We start from the raw sequence: 18,253 nt of genomic DNA, 5'->3' as shown, positions 1-18,253 counted from the left end.
CCAGTCCTATGGAAGCTCTGTAATCAAACCGTGCTCACCTTCAAAGTCAGATTCCCTCAGGATTCTCAGTCCCTTTGCTGGATCCCCAGGTTGGAAAGTCTGTTGTGGGCCTAGAACTTTCACAGAATTTCTTTGGTATAATTTTTCTCCAGTTTGTGGATCACCCATATGGTGTTAGAGAATGTTCTAATTTCATTGTTTTACTGTCCAGTTTTCCCAGAACCACTTATTGAAGAGATTTTCCCCATTGTATATTCTTGCCTCCTTTGTCAGAGATTAGTTGATCATAGGTGCATGGGTTTGTTTCTAGGCTTCCTATCCTGTTCCATTGATCTATATTTCTGTTTTTGAGTCAGTACTATATTGTTTTGGCTTTACTGTATTTTGTAATATAGTGTGAAGTCAGGGAGCCTGATTTCCTTCAGCTACATTTTTCTTTCTCAAGATTGCTTGGCTATTCAGGGTATTTTGTGTTTCCATATAAATTATAAAAATTTTTATTTTACTCCTGTGAAAAATGCCATTGGTAATTTGATAGGGATTGCATTGAATTTGTATATTACTTTGGGTAGTATATAATTTATACCATGTTAATTCTCAAATCCAAGAATCAATCAAAAAATATCTTTCCATCTGTTTTTGTTGTGTTTGGTTTCTTTCATCAGCATCTTACAGTTTTCTGAGTCTAGCTCTTTTTGCCTCCTTAGGTCGGTTTATTCCTAGGTATCTTTTTTTTTTTTTTTACTTTATTTTGCTTTACAATACTGTATTGGTTTTGCCATACATTGACATGAATCAGCCATGGGTGTACATGAGTTCCCAATCCTGAACCCCCCTCCCACCTCCCACCCCATATCATCTCTCTGGATCATCCCCGTGCACCAGCCCCAAGCATCCTGTATCAAACACAGACTGGCGATTTATTTCTTACCTGATAGTATACATGTTTCTATTCCTAGGTATCTTATTCTTTTTGTTGCAGTAAGAGATTGTTTCCTAAATTTCTCTTTCTGATCTTTCATCATTTGCATATAAGAATGCAAGTGATTTTTGGCACATTAATTTTGTATCATGCAACTTTACTGAAGTCATTGATGAGCTCTAGTAGTTTTCTTGTGGCATCTTGAAGATTTAGTATGTATAGTCTCATGTCATCTGCAAGCAACAACAGCTTTACTCCTTTTTTCCAGTTTGAATTCCTTTTCTTTCTTTTTCTTCTTTGATTGCCACGGCTAGGACTTCCAAATATGTTGAACAAAAGTGGTGAGTATAGACATCCTTGTCTTGTTCTTGATCTTTAGAGAAAATGTTTTCCGCTTTTCTCTGTTGAGAATGATGTTTATTGTGGGTTTGTCATATATGGCCTTTAATTATGTTGAAGTTTGTTCCTTCAACAAGGGGGCTTCCCTTGTGGCTCAGTTGGTAAAGAATCTGCCTGCAATGCAGGAGACAGTTTCGATCTCTGGGTTGGGAAGATCCCCTGGAGAAGGGAACAGCTACCCACTCCAATATTCTGGCATAGAGAATTCCATAGACTGTGTAGTCCATGGGGCCACAAAGAGTCAGACGTGAATGAGCGACTTCCACTTTCACTTGTTCCTTCTATGCCCACTTTCTGGTAGATTTTTTATCATAAATGGGTGTTTAATTTTGTCAGAAGCTCTTTCAGCATCTATTGAGATGATCATATGGTTTTATTCTTCAGTTGCTAGTGTGGTGAATCATTTTGATTGATTTATAGAACCTGAAAAATCCTTGCATCCCTGGGATGAGTCCCACTTGATCGTGGTGTATGGTCCCTTTAATGTGTTATTGGAGTTGATTTGCTAGTATTTTGTTGAGGATGTTTGTGTCTATGTTCATCAGTGACATTGGTCTGTCTTTTTTTGTGTGTGTGTGGTATCTTTGTCTGCTTTTGGTATCAGGGTGATGGTGGCCTTGTAGATGAGTTTGGGAGTGTTCCTTCCTCTGCCGTTTTTTGGGAGAGTTTCAGAAGGATAGTGTTAACTCTTTTCTAAGTGTTTGACAGAATTCACCTGTGAAGTTGTTTGATCTTGGGCTTTCGTTTGTTGGAGGTTTTTAAGATACTGGTTCAGTTTCAGTACTTGTGATTGGTCTGTTCGTATAGTCTATTTCTTCCTGGTTCAGTCTTGGAAGGTTGTACTTTTCTAATAATATGTCCATTTCTTCTAGGTTTTCCATTTTATTAAGGTATAGTTGGTTATATTAATAGTATTCTCTTATGAGCCTTTGTATTTCTGTGGTGTTAGCTGTAACTTGGCCTTTTCATTTTTCTGACTTTATTAATTTGGGCCCTCTGCCTTTCTGTCTTGATAAGCCTGGCTAAAAGTTTATCAATTTTGTTTATCTTTCCAAAGAACCAGCTTTTAGTTTCTTCAATCTTTTCTATTGTTTTCTTCATCTCTATTTCACTTTTTTTTTCTGCTCTCATCTTTCCTTCTACTTAATTTGTTTTTTGTGTGTTGTTCTTTCTCTAGCTGCTATAGGTATAAGGTTCGGTTGTTCATTTGAAGAGTTTTGTTTCCTGAGGTATGATTGTCTTGCTGTAAACTTCCCTCTGAGAATTGCTGTTGCTACATCCCATAGGTTTTAGATCACTGTGTTTTCATTGTTATTTGTCTCTAGGTATGTTTTTATTTCTTCTTTTGCTTCAGTGATCCATTTATATTGTTTTAGTCTCCACATGTTTGTGTTTTCTACAGTTTTTTTCCTATAATTTATTTGGTCCAAAAAAGATACTTGATATGATTTCAACTTTGTTAAAGTTGCTGAGACTTGATTTGTGGCCCAATATGTGTTCGATCCTTAAGAATGTTCCATGTGCACTTGAGAAAAATGTGCCTTCTACTGCTTTTGGATGGAACATTCTATAAATATCAATTAAATCCATCTTGTCTAATGTGTCATTTCATGCCCATGTTGCCTTGATTTTTCTGTCTGATCTCTCCATTGGTGTAAATGGGTTGTTAAAGTGCCCCACTATCATTGTGTTACTATCGATTTCTCCTTTTATGAATGTTAGCATTTCCCTTGTATATTGAAATGTTTCTATGTTAGGTGCTTATATATTTGGTGAGCATCTTTGTGACTGTTACTTTGAACTCTTAGCTAGGTAAATTTTCACTTATGTCTGTTTCATTAAAGCTTTTTCTGAGGTTTTATCATGTTCTTTTCTTTGAAATATATTGCTTTGTTTATTCATTTTCCTTTACTTGCTGTGTTGTTGTTCTGTGCATTAGCTAAAACAATCTCCTCTCCCAGTCTTGGAGTGGCCTCGTGTAACAGGGGAACCTTATTGTTCCACCCTGCTCTAGCTCTTAGTTGTCTTAAATCTTTGTGATTGTCTAAGCAGCCTACTTTCAGAGAAGGCAATGGCACCCCACTCCAGTGTTCTTGCCTGGAGAATCCCAGGGACGGGGGAGCCTGATGGGCTGCCATCTATGGGGTCGCACAGAGTCGGACACGACTGAAGCAACTTGGCAGCAGCAAGCAGCCTACTTTATTCTTAGTGGCTTTTGGTAGTTGAGGGTGTGCAGTGACCTGTCGGTGTCCCCAAAAGGGAAGATCTCAGTCAGCACCCAGACTCAGGCTGATGGTAAGCTAGGCCCTCAGGCATCAGATTTTCAACTGTGCAAGCACACCTCTTTCAGGGGCAGACGGAGGCCTTCCTGTCTGCTCTCTCTACCATGAGCTCTGAGGTATCAGCTAATTAGGAAGTTTCTTTGTTTGCTGCTGTCTCATTAACACAAGGACGCAAATCCTAGAAACACAGGCTCTGCTGGCCACGAGACTCAAGCTATCAAGTGATGTTGCACAGCCACAAAAGCTGGGGCACCACATGTATACACAAGCTTCTTTCCTGGAGATGCAGGCGACCTGGGGCAAGACAAAGGGAGAGTGTGAAGATGATACCCACTGGTCTCCCTCATCCCTGGAGGGGATTATAATCCCCTTTGTGTGTATTCAGTCCCTCCTATGACTTAGCTCCTCTGTGCATTCTCCAGGCAAGAATACTGGAGCGGGTTATCATGCCCTCCTCCAGGGAGTCTTTCCGACCCAGGGACTGAACCCACGTCTCCTGTGGCTCCTGCACTGTAGTTTGATTCTTTACCACTGAGCCACCAGGGAAGCCCCATAATTAGCCCTTAGACGTGTTTAATTAGAAGTCTGCGCCCAGGCCACAGCTATGAAGCTAAGCTAATAGGCCTCTTGCACAGAATGTCTGGGGTGTGTTTCAGTCTGCCGTCTCTCTGCAGACGTCCTGGGGTGGGTAGCCAGTTAAGAGCTGTTTCTCCATTTGTGACAGTCCTACAGGACCCAATAGCCACTAGAGTCACGTGATTAACGGGTATCCCCTGGTGGCAGCCACAAAACCCAGGGCACCAGATGTATGCACAAGGTCCTTTTCTGGAAGATATCAACAGTCTGGAGTGAGGTGGAGGGACAGTATGAAGATGGCCCTACCAGCCTCTGTGGTCTTTCCAAAGAGTATTTCAGTAGGCTTCTAGATGTGTGTTAAATTAGAAAACTGCCCCCTAGGCCAAGTCTTTAAGATGTGCAGATAGGTGTCATTCATAGAAAGACTGGGAGTGTTTCAGCAGAGGTCTCTGTGGAGTCTGGAGGGGAGTAGCCAGAGAAATCTGCATGAGCCTTTTAAGAACTACTTCTTTGGGTGGTTAAATCGAGTGAAGGTGGTCAAAGGTACAAACTTCAGTTAGAAGCAAGTTCTGGGGATGTAATTACAGTATGGTGTCTGTAGTTAATACTGTATGGTATGTTTGCTAAATAGATCTCTTTTAAAAATTAATTAATTGCAGTATAATAGATTTACAATGTTGTATTAGTTTTAAGTGTACTGAATTCAGTTATACATATGTACATGCATACACATTCCTTCTCAAATTCTTTTCCTTTATAGCTTATTATAAAACATTAAGTGTAATTCTCTGTGCTATATACAGTGGGTCCTTGTTGGCTATTGTATGAATATGTTAATGCCAACCTCATAATTTATCCCTCTTCTCCTCTTCCCCTTTCCCCTTTGGTAACTGTAAATTTGTTTTCTGTTTGTGAATCTCTTTCTGATTTGTAAGTTAGTTCATTTATACTTTTAAAAAAAGATTCCATGTCCAAGTGATATCATATTCTATTTATCTTTCTCTGTATGACTTAATTCACGTAGTCTGATAATCTCTAGTTCTATCCATGTTGCTACAAATGTCATTACTTCAGTCTTCTTTATGGCCGAGTAATATTCCCATGTATGTGAGTGTCCATCGCTGTCTCTCTTTGTGACGCCATGGACTGTAGCCCACCAGGCTCCTCTGCCCATGGGATTTTCTAGGCAAGAATACTGGAGTGGATTGCCAGTTCCTTCTCCAGGGAGGATCTTCCTGACCATGGGATCAAACCTGGGTCTCTTGCACTACAGGCAGATTCTTTACCTTCTGAGCCACCAGAGATATATGCCACTTTTTTTTTTTTTATGTGTAGTTGATTTACAATGTTGTGCCAATCTCTGCAGTACAGCAAAGTGACTCAGTTATACACATATATACATTCTTTTCTAATCTTTTCCATTATGGTTATCACATACTGAGTATAGATCCCTGTGCTATACATTGACTTTGCTGTTTATCCATTCTAAATGTAATAGTTTGCCTCTACCAACACCAAACTCCAGTCCATGCCTTTTCCTCCCTCCTTCCCCTTGGCAACCAGAAGTCTGTTCTTTGTGTCTATGAGTCTGTTCATGTTTTGTAGATAGGCTCATTTGTGTCATATTTTAAATTCCACATATAAGTGATATCGTGGTATTTTTCTGTTTCTGACTTACTTCACTTAATATGATAATCTGTCATTTCATCCCTGTTGCTGCAAATGGCATTATTTTGTTCTTTTTTTATGGCTGAGTAGAATTCCATTGTCTATACATACCATCACATCTTTATCCATTTATCTGTTGCTGGACATTAGGTTATTTTCACATTTTGGCTATGGTGAATGAAGATCTCCTGGAGTAGAAATGGCAACCCACTCCAGTATTGTGGAGTATTTTCCACTGTGCCTGGAAAATTCCATGGACAGAGGAACCTAGTGGGCTACAGTCCACGGGGTGGCAAAGAATCAGACACGACAGAGCGACTGAGAACACACTCTAACATAAGAGTAAACAACAACAACAAGCCTACAAAACTGTTCTTCACAAGTAATTTGCGGGTGTAGCTAACCTGGTTTTTAGGGCTTCTCAACTTGGCTCAGCAGTGAAAACTCTGCCTGTCGTTACAAGAGGTGCAGATTTGGCCCCTGCTCAGGAAGATTGCCTGGAGAAGAGAATGAATGGCAGCCCACTCCAGTATTCTTGCCTGGGAAATCCCACAGAAAGAGGAGCCTGGCAAGTTACAGTCCATGGAGTCACAGAGAGCCAGACACTACTGAGCAACTGAGCACGTTTCTGTGAACACAGGGTACATGTATATTTTTGAATTACAGTTTTGTCCGGGTATACTCCCAGGAGTGAGATTGCTGAATGATATGGTAATTCTAATTTTAATTTTCTGAGGAACTTCCGTCCTGTTTTCCATAGTTGCTGTACCAATGTACATTTCTACCAACAGTGTAAGAGGGTTCCCTCTACTCCACATCCTCTCTAGCATTTGATATTTGTAGATTTTCTAATGAAGGCCATGCTGACCTGTGTAAGGTGGTACCTCATTGTAGGTTTTGATTTGTGTTTCTGTAATAATTAGTGATGTTTAGCATCTTTTCACGTGTTTGGCCATCTGTATGTCTTTTTTGGAGAAAGACCTATTAAGGTCTTCTGCTCATTTTTCAGTTGGGTTGTTTTTGTTGTTGTTGAGTTGTATGGGCTGTTTGTATATTTTGGAGATTAAGCCCTTGTCTGTTGTATCATTTGCAACTATTTTCTCCCATTTTGTAGACTGTCTTTTCATTTAAAAAAAAAAAAAGTTTCCTGTGCTGTGCAAAAGCTTATAAATTTGATTAGGTCCCATTTGTATATTTTTGTTATTATTTCTATTGTCTTGGGAGACTGACCTAAGAAACATTGGTACAATTTATGTCAGACAATGTTTTGCCTATACAGTCTTCTAGGAGCTTTATGGTGTCATGTCTTATGTTTAAGTCTTTAAAAGCCATTTTCAGTTTATTTTTTTGTGCATGGTGTGAGGGCATGTTCTAACTTGATTGATTTTACTTGCAGCTGTCCAAATTTCCCAGCACCACTTGCTGAAGAGACTTTTTCCCATTTTATATTCTTGCCTCTTTGTCAAAGATTAATTGACCATAGGTGTGTGGGTTTATTTCTGGGCTCTCTATTCTGTTCCATTGATCCATATGTCTGTTTTAAACCAGCACTACCCTATTTTGATTACTGTGGCTTTGTTGGATTGTCTGAAGTATAAAGGGTTATGCCTGCCCTCCTGCTTTGTCTCTTTCCTCAGGATTGCTCTGGCATTTCTGGGTCTTTTATGGTTCCATATAAATTTTTGGATTATTTGTTCTAGTTCTGTGAAAAATGTCATGGTCAATTTGATAGGGATTGAATTAAATCTGTAGATTACTTTGGGTAGTATTGCCATTTTAGCAATATTAAATTTCAGTCCAAGAGCATGGGATATCTTTTCTTTGAATCATCTTTTATTTCCTTTATTAATATTTTATAGTTCTTAACTATAAGTTTATTCATATATATATATATTTGATGCAATGTTAAGAATATTGTTTTTTTATATTCCTTTTCTGATATTGTTAGTGTGAATGCAATCAATTTCTGAGAGTTAACCTCGTATTTCCTAAATTCATTTATTAGACCTTTTTGTGTGGAGTCCTTAGGGACTCTATATCCATTCCTCTGTCAATGAACATTTAGCTTGCTTCCATATCTTGGCTATTGGAAATAGTGCTTCTGTGAATATTGGGGTGCATGTTTCTTTTCAAATTGGAGTTTTTGTCTTTTCTGGATATGTACCCAGGATTGGGACTGCAGGATCAAATGGTAACTATTTTTAGCTTTTTAAGGACCCTCCATATTGTTTTCCAGAGTGCCAATGTAAGCTGTACCGATTTACATTCCCACCAACAGTGTGGGAGGCCCTCTTTCTCTACATCCTCTCTAGCATTTATTTTGTAGACTTTTCAGTGATGGCCATCCTGACTGGTGTGAGACATTTAAAAAAGACATTTAATAAAATTTTGTTAGGCCTTTTTATCTTTCAAATTAAAAATAATGCCTAGAAGGCAAAAACCAAGAGAAAATTTTAAAATGGTTTCTTGTTTGCTATATCCTGATGGGTCTCATGGATGCAAGTCCCTTTGGCTTTCAAAGCTAAATATTTTGGAGGCTTGTCTCTTAGATGCAAATCTTAAAAGCTGGAGTGCCTGGTATGAGGTCCAAACCATTTTCTTGTCATGGAGAAGCTTGGAGTTGTGGGTTTCCTCCTGACTGTGGGTAGCCATGTCAGGGGTGAGGTGTATAGTAAGACTGTGTCTCTGACTCTCCTACCTGGTTTGATGTGGGATTCTTCTCATTCATCTGATGTGTTGGGGTTGCTCATCTAGTTATTGGATTTCTTTCAAAACACATTGTTCTGTATGTAACTGTCGATTGCATGTGTCTGTGGGAGGATGTAAGGTTAGGACCTTCTAGTCACCGTCTTGAATGGAACCCCTCATGCTTTTCTATTTTCTTACTAGACTAGTGGATAAGAGTGCTGTCTCCATTGTCTCCCTGCTGCTAGGGTTCACTGCTCTGCTGCTTACTTCCTGCATGGGAAGTTGGGCCTTTGCTAAATGGGGGTAATGGTAGTATGTGGTTTTATGTTTGAGGACAAACATCTCTGCACACCTGGAATGCTTTGAGCACAGGGGATTAAATGAGGCAGTTTATCATCTGTCTCCTCCCACTGAAGTGTCAGCTTCATCAGGGCAGGACTTTTTTTCTTTGCACTCCCAGCCTCTAGAATTTGAATGGATGCAAACACAGCTCAGTATTCTTACTCATTGGTCTCAGCCCTCATTCCTATTGGCCTGGCTGCCTACCTTCTTGCAATCTGACCTGTGCCCTTCTGACAGCTTCTCAGCCTGGCAGTAACTCATCTTTGAAGCTCTGTAAGCCTTCTGGGCATCAGCTCTGTGGTCTTCCCGGGGAAATCCTCGAGGCTGGTAAAATTATCTGATAAACATGGAGTGATTGGTGACACTTAGTTGAAATGTTAAGTTTTCATACTAGCAGCACCACTTTTGTGTAACTGCCTAAGCTTTAGTGGGAGTATTAGGAAACATGACTAACTGCAAAGTTTTACAATATTCCAAGTGCGTACATATTAAACATCATAAATATGACTTTATCTTACTAAGGTAGCAAATGCTCTTGGCGTGTTTTCAAGGCCGTGTGACGAGGCAGACTGCCTGGGCAATGTATGTGGCTTTTTCCTCAAAACAGCATAGAACAACCTAAGACAGAGCAGAGGGACAGAACATGGATATAGAGGTGACATCTAATAGGGAAGACACCCTGAGATCCAGGGAGGACCCCAGCCTCTAAGTCATCCAGCATTTTAGGTTTTAAAAAGTTACCTTCAGTTTGTGGGCTCAGCTGCCCAGCTAAACTCTAGAAATGAGAATCAGCCTGGGAAAGAGAACTCCCAAATGGAGTCCAGTTATATGCTAGGCACTTGTATTAGCTTGTTTATTTCTTATAATCACCAGTTACTAAAGGACAGTTGGGATTTGAACCTGGGCCTGATTTCTTCTGAAGCTAAGACTCTACACATTATATTCTACTTTCTGCTGTTAAGAAGACCTTAGTGGGAAAGAGGCTTCTGTGCAAACTTGAAAATGCTGTGAACTTGAATGGGTACATCTTGGCTGCCTGCACCTCAAATGACCCAGCCGGTCTAGGATAAAGGCTGCTTTAGCTTATCTATACTTTTTTTTTTTTCTGTCACATTGGTCAGCGGTTACATGGTAACATGGCAGTTAGCTAGTGTTAGCATCTCTTCGGAGAAGGCAATGGCACCCCACTCCAGTACTCTTGCCTGGAGAAACTCATGGATGGAGGAGCCTGGTAGGCTGCAGTCTACAGGGTCGCTAAGGAGTCAGACACGACTGAGCGACTTCACTTTGACTTTTCACTTTCCTGCATTGGAGAAGGAAATGGCAACCCACTCCAGTGTTCTTGCCTGGAGAATCCCAGGGACGGGGGAGCCTGGTGGGCTGCCGTCTATGGGGTCACACAGAGTCGGACACGACTGAAGCGACTTAGCAGCAGCAGCAGCATCTCTGCAGGTAGCTGGTGATGATATCAGACTCTGCAGGCACTGCTAGCTAGTGGCACCCTCTTTCTCTGGCGATTGGTGGGGGGGGGGGGTGGCTTATAATCACATTGTCAGTGACTGCTGCATTATATGCAGTGCTTATTTAAACAACAATAATAGAAAACATGACTCCAGAAAAGCCGAAACATGTAGACACATTTCACCTGGACTTGTATGTAGTGGCAGGCAATGTGTGTCTAATTTTAGACCAGTTTGAGAGGTAGAGATCTCAAGAAAAGCACACATATGTATACTTTGGAAAATAGCACTTACCTGAGAAAAAACAAGCTATCAATGAAGTGATCTTTTAAGTTAATTTTTAAAGGTTATTTTATACAAAATAGTGATTAACCTTTGTGATATTTGATGAAGCAAGACAAAGAAGCTGTTTCTTTTTTTTTCCCATAAATTAGATTACTGCTTCCCAAAACGATACCCAAAGGAAAGGTATTTCATGAAATATTCCAAAAAATGCCTTATGTGGACAAGTTTGAGGAATGGTCTATTTTTCTCTTGAAGATTTAAGCTTTGGGGAGACACCAAATCTTTTAAAAAAGTATTACTGGTTTTATTTCCAGGAAGTGGTCTATGGTGATAAGAAATGCTTGGCAGCTCCTGAGATTTCTGATTGTAACGTGTTTGGACCATTCACGCATGTGGTCTCTTTGTTTTATGAACCTCTGTACTATGATTTCCAGGAATACTCTGTAACCAAACTAATAGACAAGTAAGTGAATAATCCTAGGTCCACTGATTTTTAGGGGGCATCCAAACCAGATGAGCCTGGATCAGCTGTCTGAGGGGTTAACACATGAGCCAGCGAGCTGCCTCTAACAGCCTCCTCCGCACAAACGGGGAGCTGGGTGGATGCACTCAGCCTCAGCGCAGGGCTGACAGTCTGACTTCACTGCCAATTCCCACAGAGAAGTGACATGTGCATGCAGAATGATGGCAGCTCTGGGGTTGCCACTCAATACAAAGGAACCAGAGAAAAACCTCCCATTCTTAAATAACATTTATTATTGTTGGAAAGAAGTCTCTCTTCATGAGAACAATGCTCACATTTATTTAAAGGTATACTGGTTATGGTTATAGAAGCAAATTTCACTGAGGTGCTCTATATGAAGTATGCCCGACTACGACTCTGAGTTCAGCAATCTAATGTTCACAATGTGTTGGCTGCCATTAGCTATGTATCCAAACATGCCTTTTTCTTCCCCCCCTTTTTAGAACATGTGCCTGCACAGGGTGGAGAAAGAAACGCCAAGGGCCTGCTAAAAAGGAGAAGCCTAGAAAAGATAAAATTCCTGCAGCAGTTCTGGTCACTGCAGCCCGTGGGTGCAGGAACAGTGTTTATGTGGGGAGGCGCTGCGCCCAGTGGTTTCTCGGTTTAATGGTGTGAGAGCCCTTGAGGTTTTCTGCGGCGGAGGAGGAAGAAAGAGATGCCATTTACTGAATCCAGTCGATGTTCAGGCAGCGTGCTATGAATGCAAACATGTCTGAGACTTCTTCTATCACTTTGGCTGTGGGCTTCCCGGCCCCATGGCCCGCCTTGGTGTCCACATGGATAAGCAGGGGGTTGTTCTGCTTCCGGCTGCGGCCCACGAGGTGCTGAAGGGTGGCGATGAACTTGAGGGAGTGAAGCGGGACCACGCGGTCATCGTGGTCTGCGGTGAGGAGAAGCATGGACGGGTACTGGATGTCGTCTGCCTCTGGCAGCTTCACGTTGTGCAGTGGAGAATATCTGAAAGGCAAAGGCACTTCCATGAGGCCGGGTATCAAAAGGAGAGCTGTGCGTGTCCCCTAGGTTAATCACGGGACTGGTGGGCACAGATGCCTGTGTCGTTCATCAGCAGTGAGGACTGTGGCCAGCTGCTCCCTGTGAGACTGGGTGACCACTGCAGACATTATGGTGGGTGTGACTGGCCAGGGCTATTGGAGGCTATTTGGTCCCCACTTTGGAAGACTCTGTAAGAAAGAAACTCACAGGGCTTCTGGAACAACCCAAACTGTATGCACACTGACTGTCTTGAGGTGAATATTTTCATATTCTTCAGGCTGAATTTTTTGCTGCAACAAAGTGGACTGATTGTCCCTTTGTTTATTATGAGAAAACATTCTAAATTGAAGTATAGTTGATTTACAATATTAGTTTCAGGTAATTCAATATATTCTTAGAGATTATACTCCAATTAAAGTTATAAAATAATGGCTTTATTCCCTGTGCTGTACAGCACACCCTTGCAGCTTATTCATTTTATACACAGTAGTTTGGATCTCTTAGTTCCTGACTTCCATCTTGCTGATTATTCTTTTAAATCACTGACTATGGATATAATAGGTACAAGCCTTTCTTTTGTTGAAGAATTTGAAGTCCACAGTGTCTGGCAGCTTTTTGCCTGTTTGGTATGTATAAAATCTTTATTCTGATCTCAGCTTGATAGACTTAGGAAGAACACAGGTCCCCCCGGGCCTAGTTTCTGTCTGAAAACCAGGGAACCTGAGCTGGTCTGCTGACCTGCTGGCTCACAGTCCAGCAGAAACTGACTTTGGCCAATGGTGAGAAAGTTAGTGTAGGAGGAACCTTCTGAAGCATAAGATAAATTTGCAGTTAACAAAAGGTTTTTAAAAACTAAGTACAGTCAGATTAAATGTTTGATGCTAATTAAGTGAAAGAAATCTCTTGAGTATTTCTTCTTTACTTTTTAGTCAATATGGCTGTCTTATTTCTCAGAGTGTTCAGTATTAATGAATGAACTAGTTTAGTAGAGTTTTAGTTTGTAGAGTGAATAGGTGAAAATAGTAAAATTTCTGCTCAGTGAACCAAGTCAAGACTAAAACCTTCTGGGGTTTAGTCTCCTAATACGTAAGATGGGGGTGACAATGAATCTGTTTTCTGAACTCACTTCAGAGGATTTTTGGATCAACCCTGGGCCTCCAGATAAGGATTAGTTCTGTGGAAAAACAAGCTTGGAAATTCTTTTTATGAATAATACCTCTCCCTACCTCAAGATTCAAATACCACATTTATGTATTAAAGATTCTGAGAAGTTCTGTAGGGGAAAAAAAAAGTCTGTTAGGCTTTATTTATCCCAGCCATTCACAAACTTCGAAATCTAGATCTTTTTTCGGGGGGATCCCCTCCAGTATAGTGGATTCAGTTCTCTGCTCACTTGGGAGCAGATGAGAGGACATGTAGCCCTGTGAGTGCTAGGCTGGAAAAATTAAGGTCTGAAATAGGAGTATCACTGATGTCTTGACAGAAAAAAATATTAAGAACTCTCTTTTGTTGCTTTCAAATTAATTTTAGAAGTATTGGGTTCCAGTGACTATTTTGTTGCCTTCAACATACAATTAATTCAGTCTTTTCAACTGAGTATAAATGGGACCTCACTCCCTAAGTGCCTATTTTCTCTGTTAATTTGAACTATGACTCCTTCAGATATTCAGCTTTCACCAGGATGTGTCAGGGGGGTTACTTGTATATTTTTAAAGTTAAACTTTTTCCCCTCCTACAGAACAGAATTTAGTAGTTTGAAAGTATTCAATTAAAAAAAATCCAAGTCGTTTTAGCCAAATATCTAAGTGGAGAACTAGCCATCAAAGCACATCAAATGAAGGAAAAAACACCTGACTTGAGAAACTGAAGTTATTGCATCAAAATCTATAGTTGACTGAGAAGACTGGAACAGGGGACACAGGCTCCTGATGCTATTCCAAGGGCAGTTCCTTAGTACTGCTGGTAAAATCCCCCAGAACCCCGCTGAGGGAAGGAGAGAGAACCAAGAGCCAAAGAAGAAAGCAGCTTACAGTCTTGAGAATCCAGATGTTTGCCATTTTCTCACTGTTATCGCCAAAGTGGTTAAGGGATATAAATATTTCAATAATGCAGTAGTTTCAAATATGGGCTTCCAGGTGGCTCAGTGGAAAAGAAGCCACTTACCCATGCAGGAGATGTGGGTTCCAACCCTGGGTCAGGGAAATTCCCTGGAGAAGGAAATGGCAACCCACTCTAGTGTTCTTGCCTGGGAAATCCCATGGACAGAGGAGCCTGAAGGGCTACGGTCCACGGGGTTGCAAAAGAGTCAGACACAATTTAGCAACTAAACAACAACAAGGTTTCAAATATAAGTGGTTATACTGAAAGCACAAAATAAGTTGAACTGTACTTGCATATAGAGAAGGTGATGGCACCCCACTACGGTACTCTTGCCTGGAAAATCCCATGGACGGAGGAGCCTGGTAGGCTGCAGTCCATGGGGTTGCTAAGAGTCGGGCACGACTGAACGACTTCACTTTCACTTTTCACTTTCAGGCATTGGAGAAGAAAATGGCAACCCACTCCAGTGTTCTTGCCTGGAGAATCCCAGGGATGGGGGAGCCTGGTGGGCTGCTGTCTATGGGGTCACACAGAGTTGGACATGGCTGAAGCCACTTAGCAGCAGCAGCAGTACTTGCATATAGTCCTATTTCCTTAATTTTTAATTGAGGAAAAGAATCCTATATATATATATATATATATGTTATATAACATATATATATATATATGTTATAATGATACCTTTCTTAAAATTAGTTTTTAATTGCTGGATCAACAAAAACCGCACAGATTTCTTATCTCATGGTAAGTCAGAAGTCTGAGTTGGTTTGACTGGGTTCTCTGGCCGTCTCAAGGTTGAAATCAAGTTGTTGGCTAGCTGGGCACTTATTAAGAAGTTCTAGGGGAAAAGCTACTTCTGGACTCATTTCAGTTGGCAGAATTCAGCTCCACAAGGCTGTAGGACTGAGGTCCTCATTTCTCTGCCAGCTGTTGGTTGGGGTTGATGTCAGGTTGTAAAGGCCCCCTTCCTCCGTTTTCAAAGGCAGCAATGGTGGGTCTAGATCTCCTCGTGCTTCCAGTTTCTCTCTTTTTTTGCTGCATCCCTGACTCTTGTCGCCAGAGATAGTGCCCTGCCTTTAAGGGTCTGTCATTAGATTAGGCCCTCTTGATAATCCAGGACAATTTTTCCATTCAGCTGATTAGTAATCTTCATTTAATCTACAAAGTCCCTGCAGAGCAGTCCATAGATCACTCAACCCCTGCAGAACTAGGGGACAGGAATCCTGGAGGACTATCTTTAGAATTCTGCCATCACATCTTTGTTATTTTTGTTCAAGACCAGATCAGAACTAGGAAGACAGATAAGTATCCCCACCACGTATCCTACTTTTGCAGTGAATTACATGTAAACATGAGATACTGAAGGGGACAGTCAAACATACCCTTTTGACTATGTTCAGTATTCTGACATCAAATCGTTAGCAACACAAATACATCAATATGAATCAAAACCTTACTTGATAAGCCATTCAAAATGTTGTTTGTTGTCTGAGCACCCATAATCAGTCGTCCAGGCGTGACCAATGGTATATTTATGGAACTTCAACATGTCCATTACTCCAACTTGGGCAATAACACAACCAAAGAGGTCAGGACGCTGATTGGCACAGGTAGCTAAAAATCAAGATAGAAAAAGGAGGTCATCCGTCATTAAATATCTGTCATAAACAAAACCAAAAGAGAACAAAACAACACGTAAATGTTTTCTGAATCGTGATGGTCTTTTTTTCCCATAAGCACAGGAAGAAACTATCAGAAATCACTTGCCCAAGAGTCTACAAGCTTTCCCCCTGCTTCTAGTATATATCTAAGAGGTGGAATATTTTCATCAGTAGTGGACACGTAACTCTTCATGAAAACCTCTTGGACTTTCTGTAAAATCTGTGCTGCTCCCATCCCTAGCTGCTTTCACAGGTGATGCAGAATATTAACAAACTTATGCGGGATCTCAAAACTAGCCTGTGATATTGTGACAGAATAAGAAATACATATTTAATCTTTGTCCCTGGTTCCTAGAACAGATCTCCTAAAACCCTTGAGAGTTTCCTGAGTGACAAGGTGAGAGGAGTATTTTTCCTAATTCATAACTAACGCCTCTCAACCATATCTGAGTTCATGCTAATGAGGTGGCTGTTTCTGGGTTCCTAGACAGCTTCAGGATGGGGGCTGGTGGACCAAGGAACTAACCTTGTGATACGAGGATTGGATCTTTTGGTCCCACCCCTGACGTCTGGGGAGAGCAGGGGGGCTGGAGATAGTGATTCAGGGCTACTGATTTAATCAATCTAGCCCATATAACAGAACCTTCATAAAAACCAGTGGAGTTTGGAGAGCTCCTGGGTTGGTGAACACATGGAGGTGCTGGGACCGTGGTGCACTAACAGGGCCTGGAGGCTTGGCACGCACCTGCCCCAGCTATACATCTCCTCTGAAATGTTCCCAAGTTTTATCCTTTATAACAAACTGGTAAATGTAAGAGTGTTCCTGAAAGTCACTTAGTTGTGTCCATCTCTTTGCGACCCTATGGACTATACAGTCCATAGAGTTCTCCAGGTTAGAATACTGGAGTGGGTAGCCTTTCCCTTCTCCAAGGGATCTTCTAACCCAGGGATGGAACCCAGGTCTCCTGCATTGAGGGCAGATTCTTTGCCAGCTAAGCCACAAGGGAAGCCCAAGAAACTGGAGTGGGTAGCCTATCCCTTCTCCAGTGAATCTTCCTGACCCAGGAATCGAACTGGGATCTCCTGCATTGCAGGCAGATTCTTTACTACCTGAGCTATCAGGGGAGCCCTAAGAATGTTCCTGAGTTCTATCAAATTATCGAACTCGAGGAGGGGGACCTGGGAAACCCCTGTTTATAGCCATCAATCAGAAATATAAGAAGTCCAGCACTTGTGATTGGTGTCTGCAGTGGGGACTGTCCTTTGGGTCTGTGCTAACTCTGGGTAGTGTCAAAATGGAACTGAATTGTGCAACACCCAGTTGGTGTCTGGAGAGTTGGAGCATTGGTTGCTGTGGGACCCACACGCCCACCCCTTCCTGCATTTGGCATCAGAAGTGTTGTAAACAGCAACAGTTGATATAGGTATAGCTCAAAGCAGAACAGAGCATAAGACCCAGTTCAGAGCTCTATCAGATACTGACATATTTTCTTGTCCTGTTTTAAAAATGCTCTTCTTTATATACTTAAAATTTTATTTTTTTGATAATTCAATAAATGTTTATTGAACATCTGCCATGTGCCTTGCACTAGGCATGGGGCCTGGGGATATGTCAATGAATAATTTAGTGGGAAAGATAAAAGAAGTGAATGGGCAGTTACAGTGTGACATTCACTTCTGTTGAGAAAGTGCAGGTACTGTGGAAGAAGGGTGTAGGCCAGCATAATGAAGTTGGGGAGGCTTTGGGAGGAAGTAACGTCGAAGCTGGCATGACTAGGAGTTAGTCAAGAGATGTGAACTTTTCCTGCCTCTGGCAAGAAACAGTTCCCACTGCAGTTTAGATGTCAGTGCTTATTCATGATACGATTTCTGAGTGCCACCCCTGCAGATCTTCTCCTCCCCGCTCAGAGGTGGGAAGGGCAGGAAGATGTTCTTTTAAATAAGCACTTTAGCATCTTGATGGACAAACTCCATCTCTGAAGGTCTCATAAAGGACCTGGTTTATTAAAAGGCATAAACCAATTCCTGAAAAGACAACTCCAAAAATGGACTTATTGGATGAACCAGTAAATTACAGCACAATTCTCCCACTACTAAAATCAGGTGGTATTTTCAACATCTTTTCCCATTAAATAGTTTAGATTCACCCTAAGTTGTTTTTTCTTTTGTATTAATACTTGTTTAATTCATATGAAAATTTAGTTGGCTCAAACTCAAAATATACTAGGGATCAGACCACTTCTTGTTACTTCCATCATCACACCCAGGTCCACGCCAGCATCTTCTCTCACTGAGACAGAAGCCACCTAGCTGGCCTCCTGCTTTTCTGTCCTCGCCTCTTCTGCCTACCCTAA

General features: G+C 41.3%; 1 protein-coding gene across 1 annotated transcript in view; it reads right to left on the bottom strand.

Annotated features, from left to right (window-relative positions):
- Positions 1–11,355: 11,355 nt before the first annotated feature.
- Positions 11,356–18,253, bottom strand: part of LOC120862935 (prolyl endopeptidase) — a 134,234-nt gene continuing 127,336 nt past the window's right edge. Inside the window, exons 14-15 of the mRNA XM_040239108.1 lie at positions 15,696–15,852; positions 11,356–12,102 (exon numbers count right to left, since the gene is read on the bottom strand). Coding sequence (XP_040095042.1) covers positions 11,808–12,102; positions 15,696–15,852 — 452 coding nt within the window. The 3' untranslated portion in view covers positions 11,356–11,807. The remainder of the gene's footprint in view (positions 12,103–15,695; positions 15,853–18,253) is intronic.

Source organism: Oryx dammah, unplaced genomic scaffold (genome assembly GCF_014754425.2).
Source record: "Oryx dammah isolate SB20612 unplaced genomic scaffold, SCBI_Odam_1.1 HiC_scaffold_4, whole genome shotgun sequence".
Classification (NCBI taxonomy): Eukaryota; Metazoa; Chordata; class Mammalia; order Artiodactyla; family Bovidae; genus Oryx; species Oryx dammah.
This window is presented reverse-complemented; position numbering and strand designations above follow the sequence as displayed.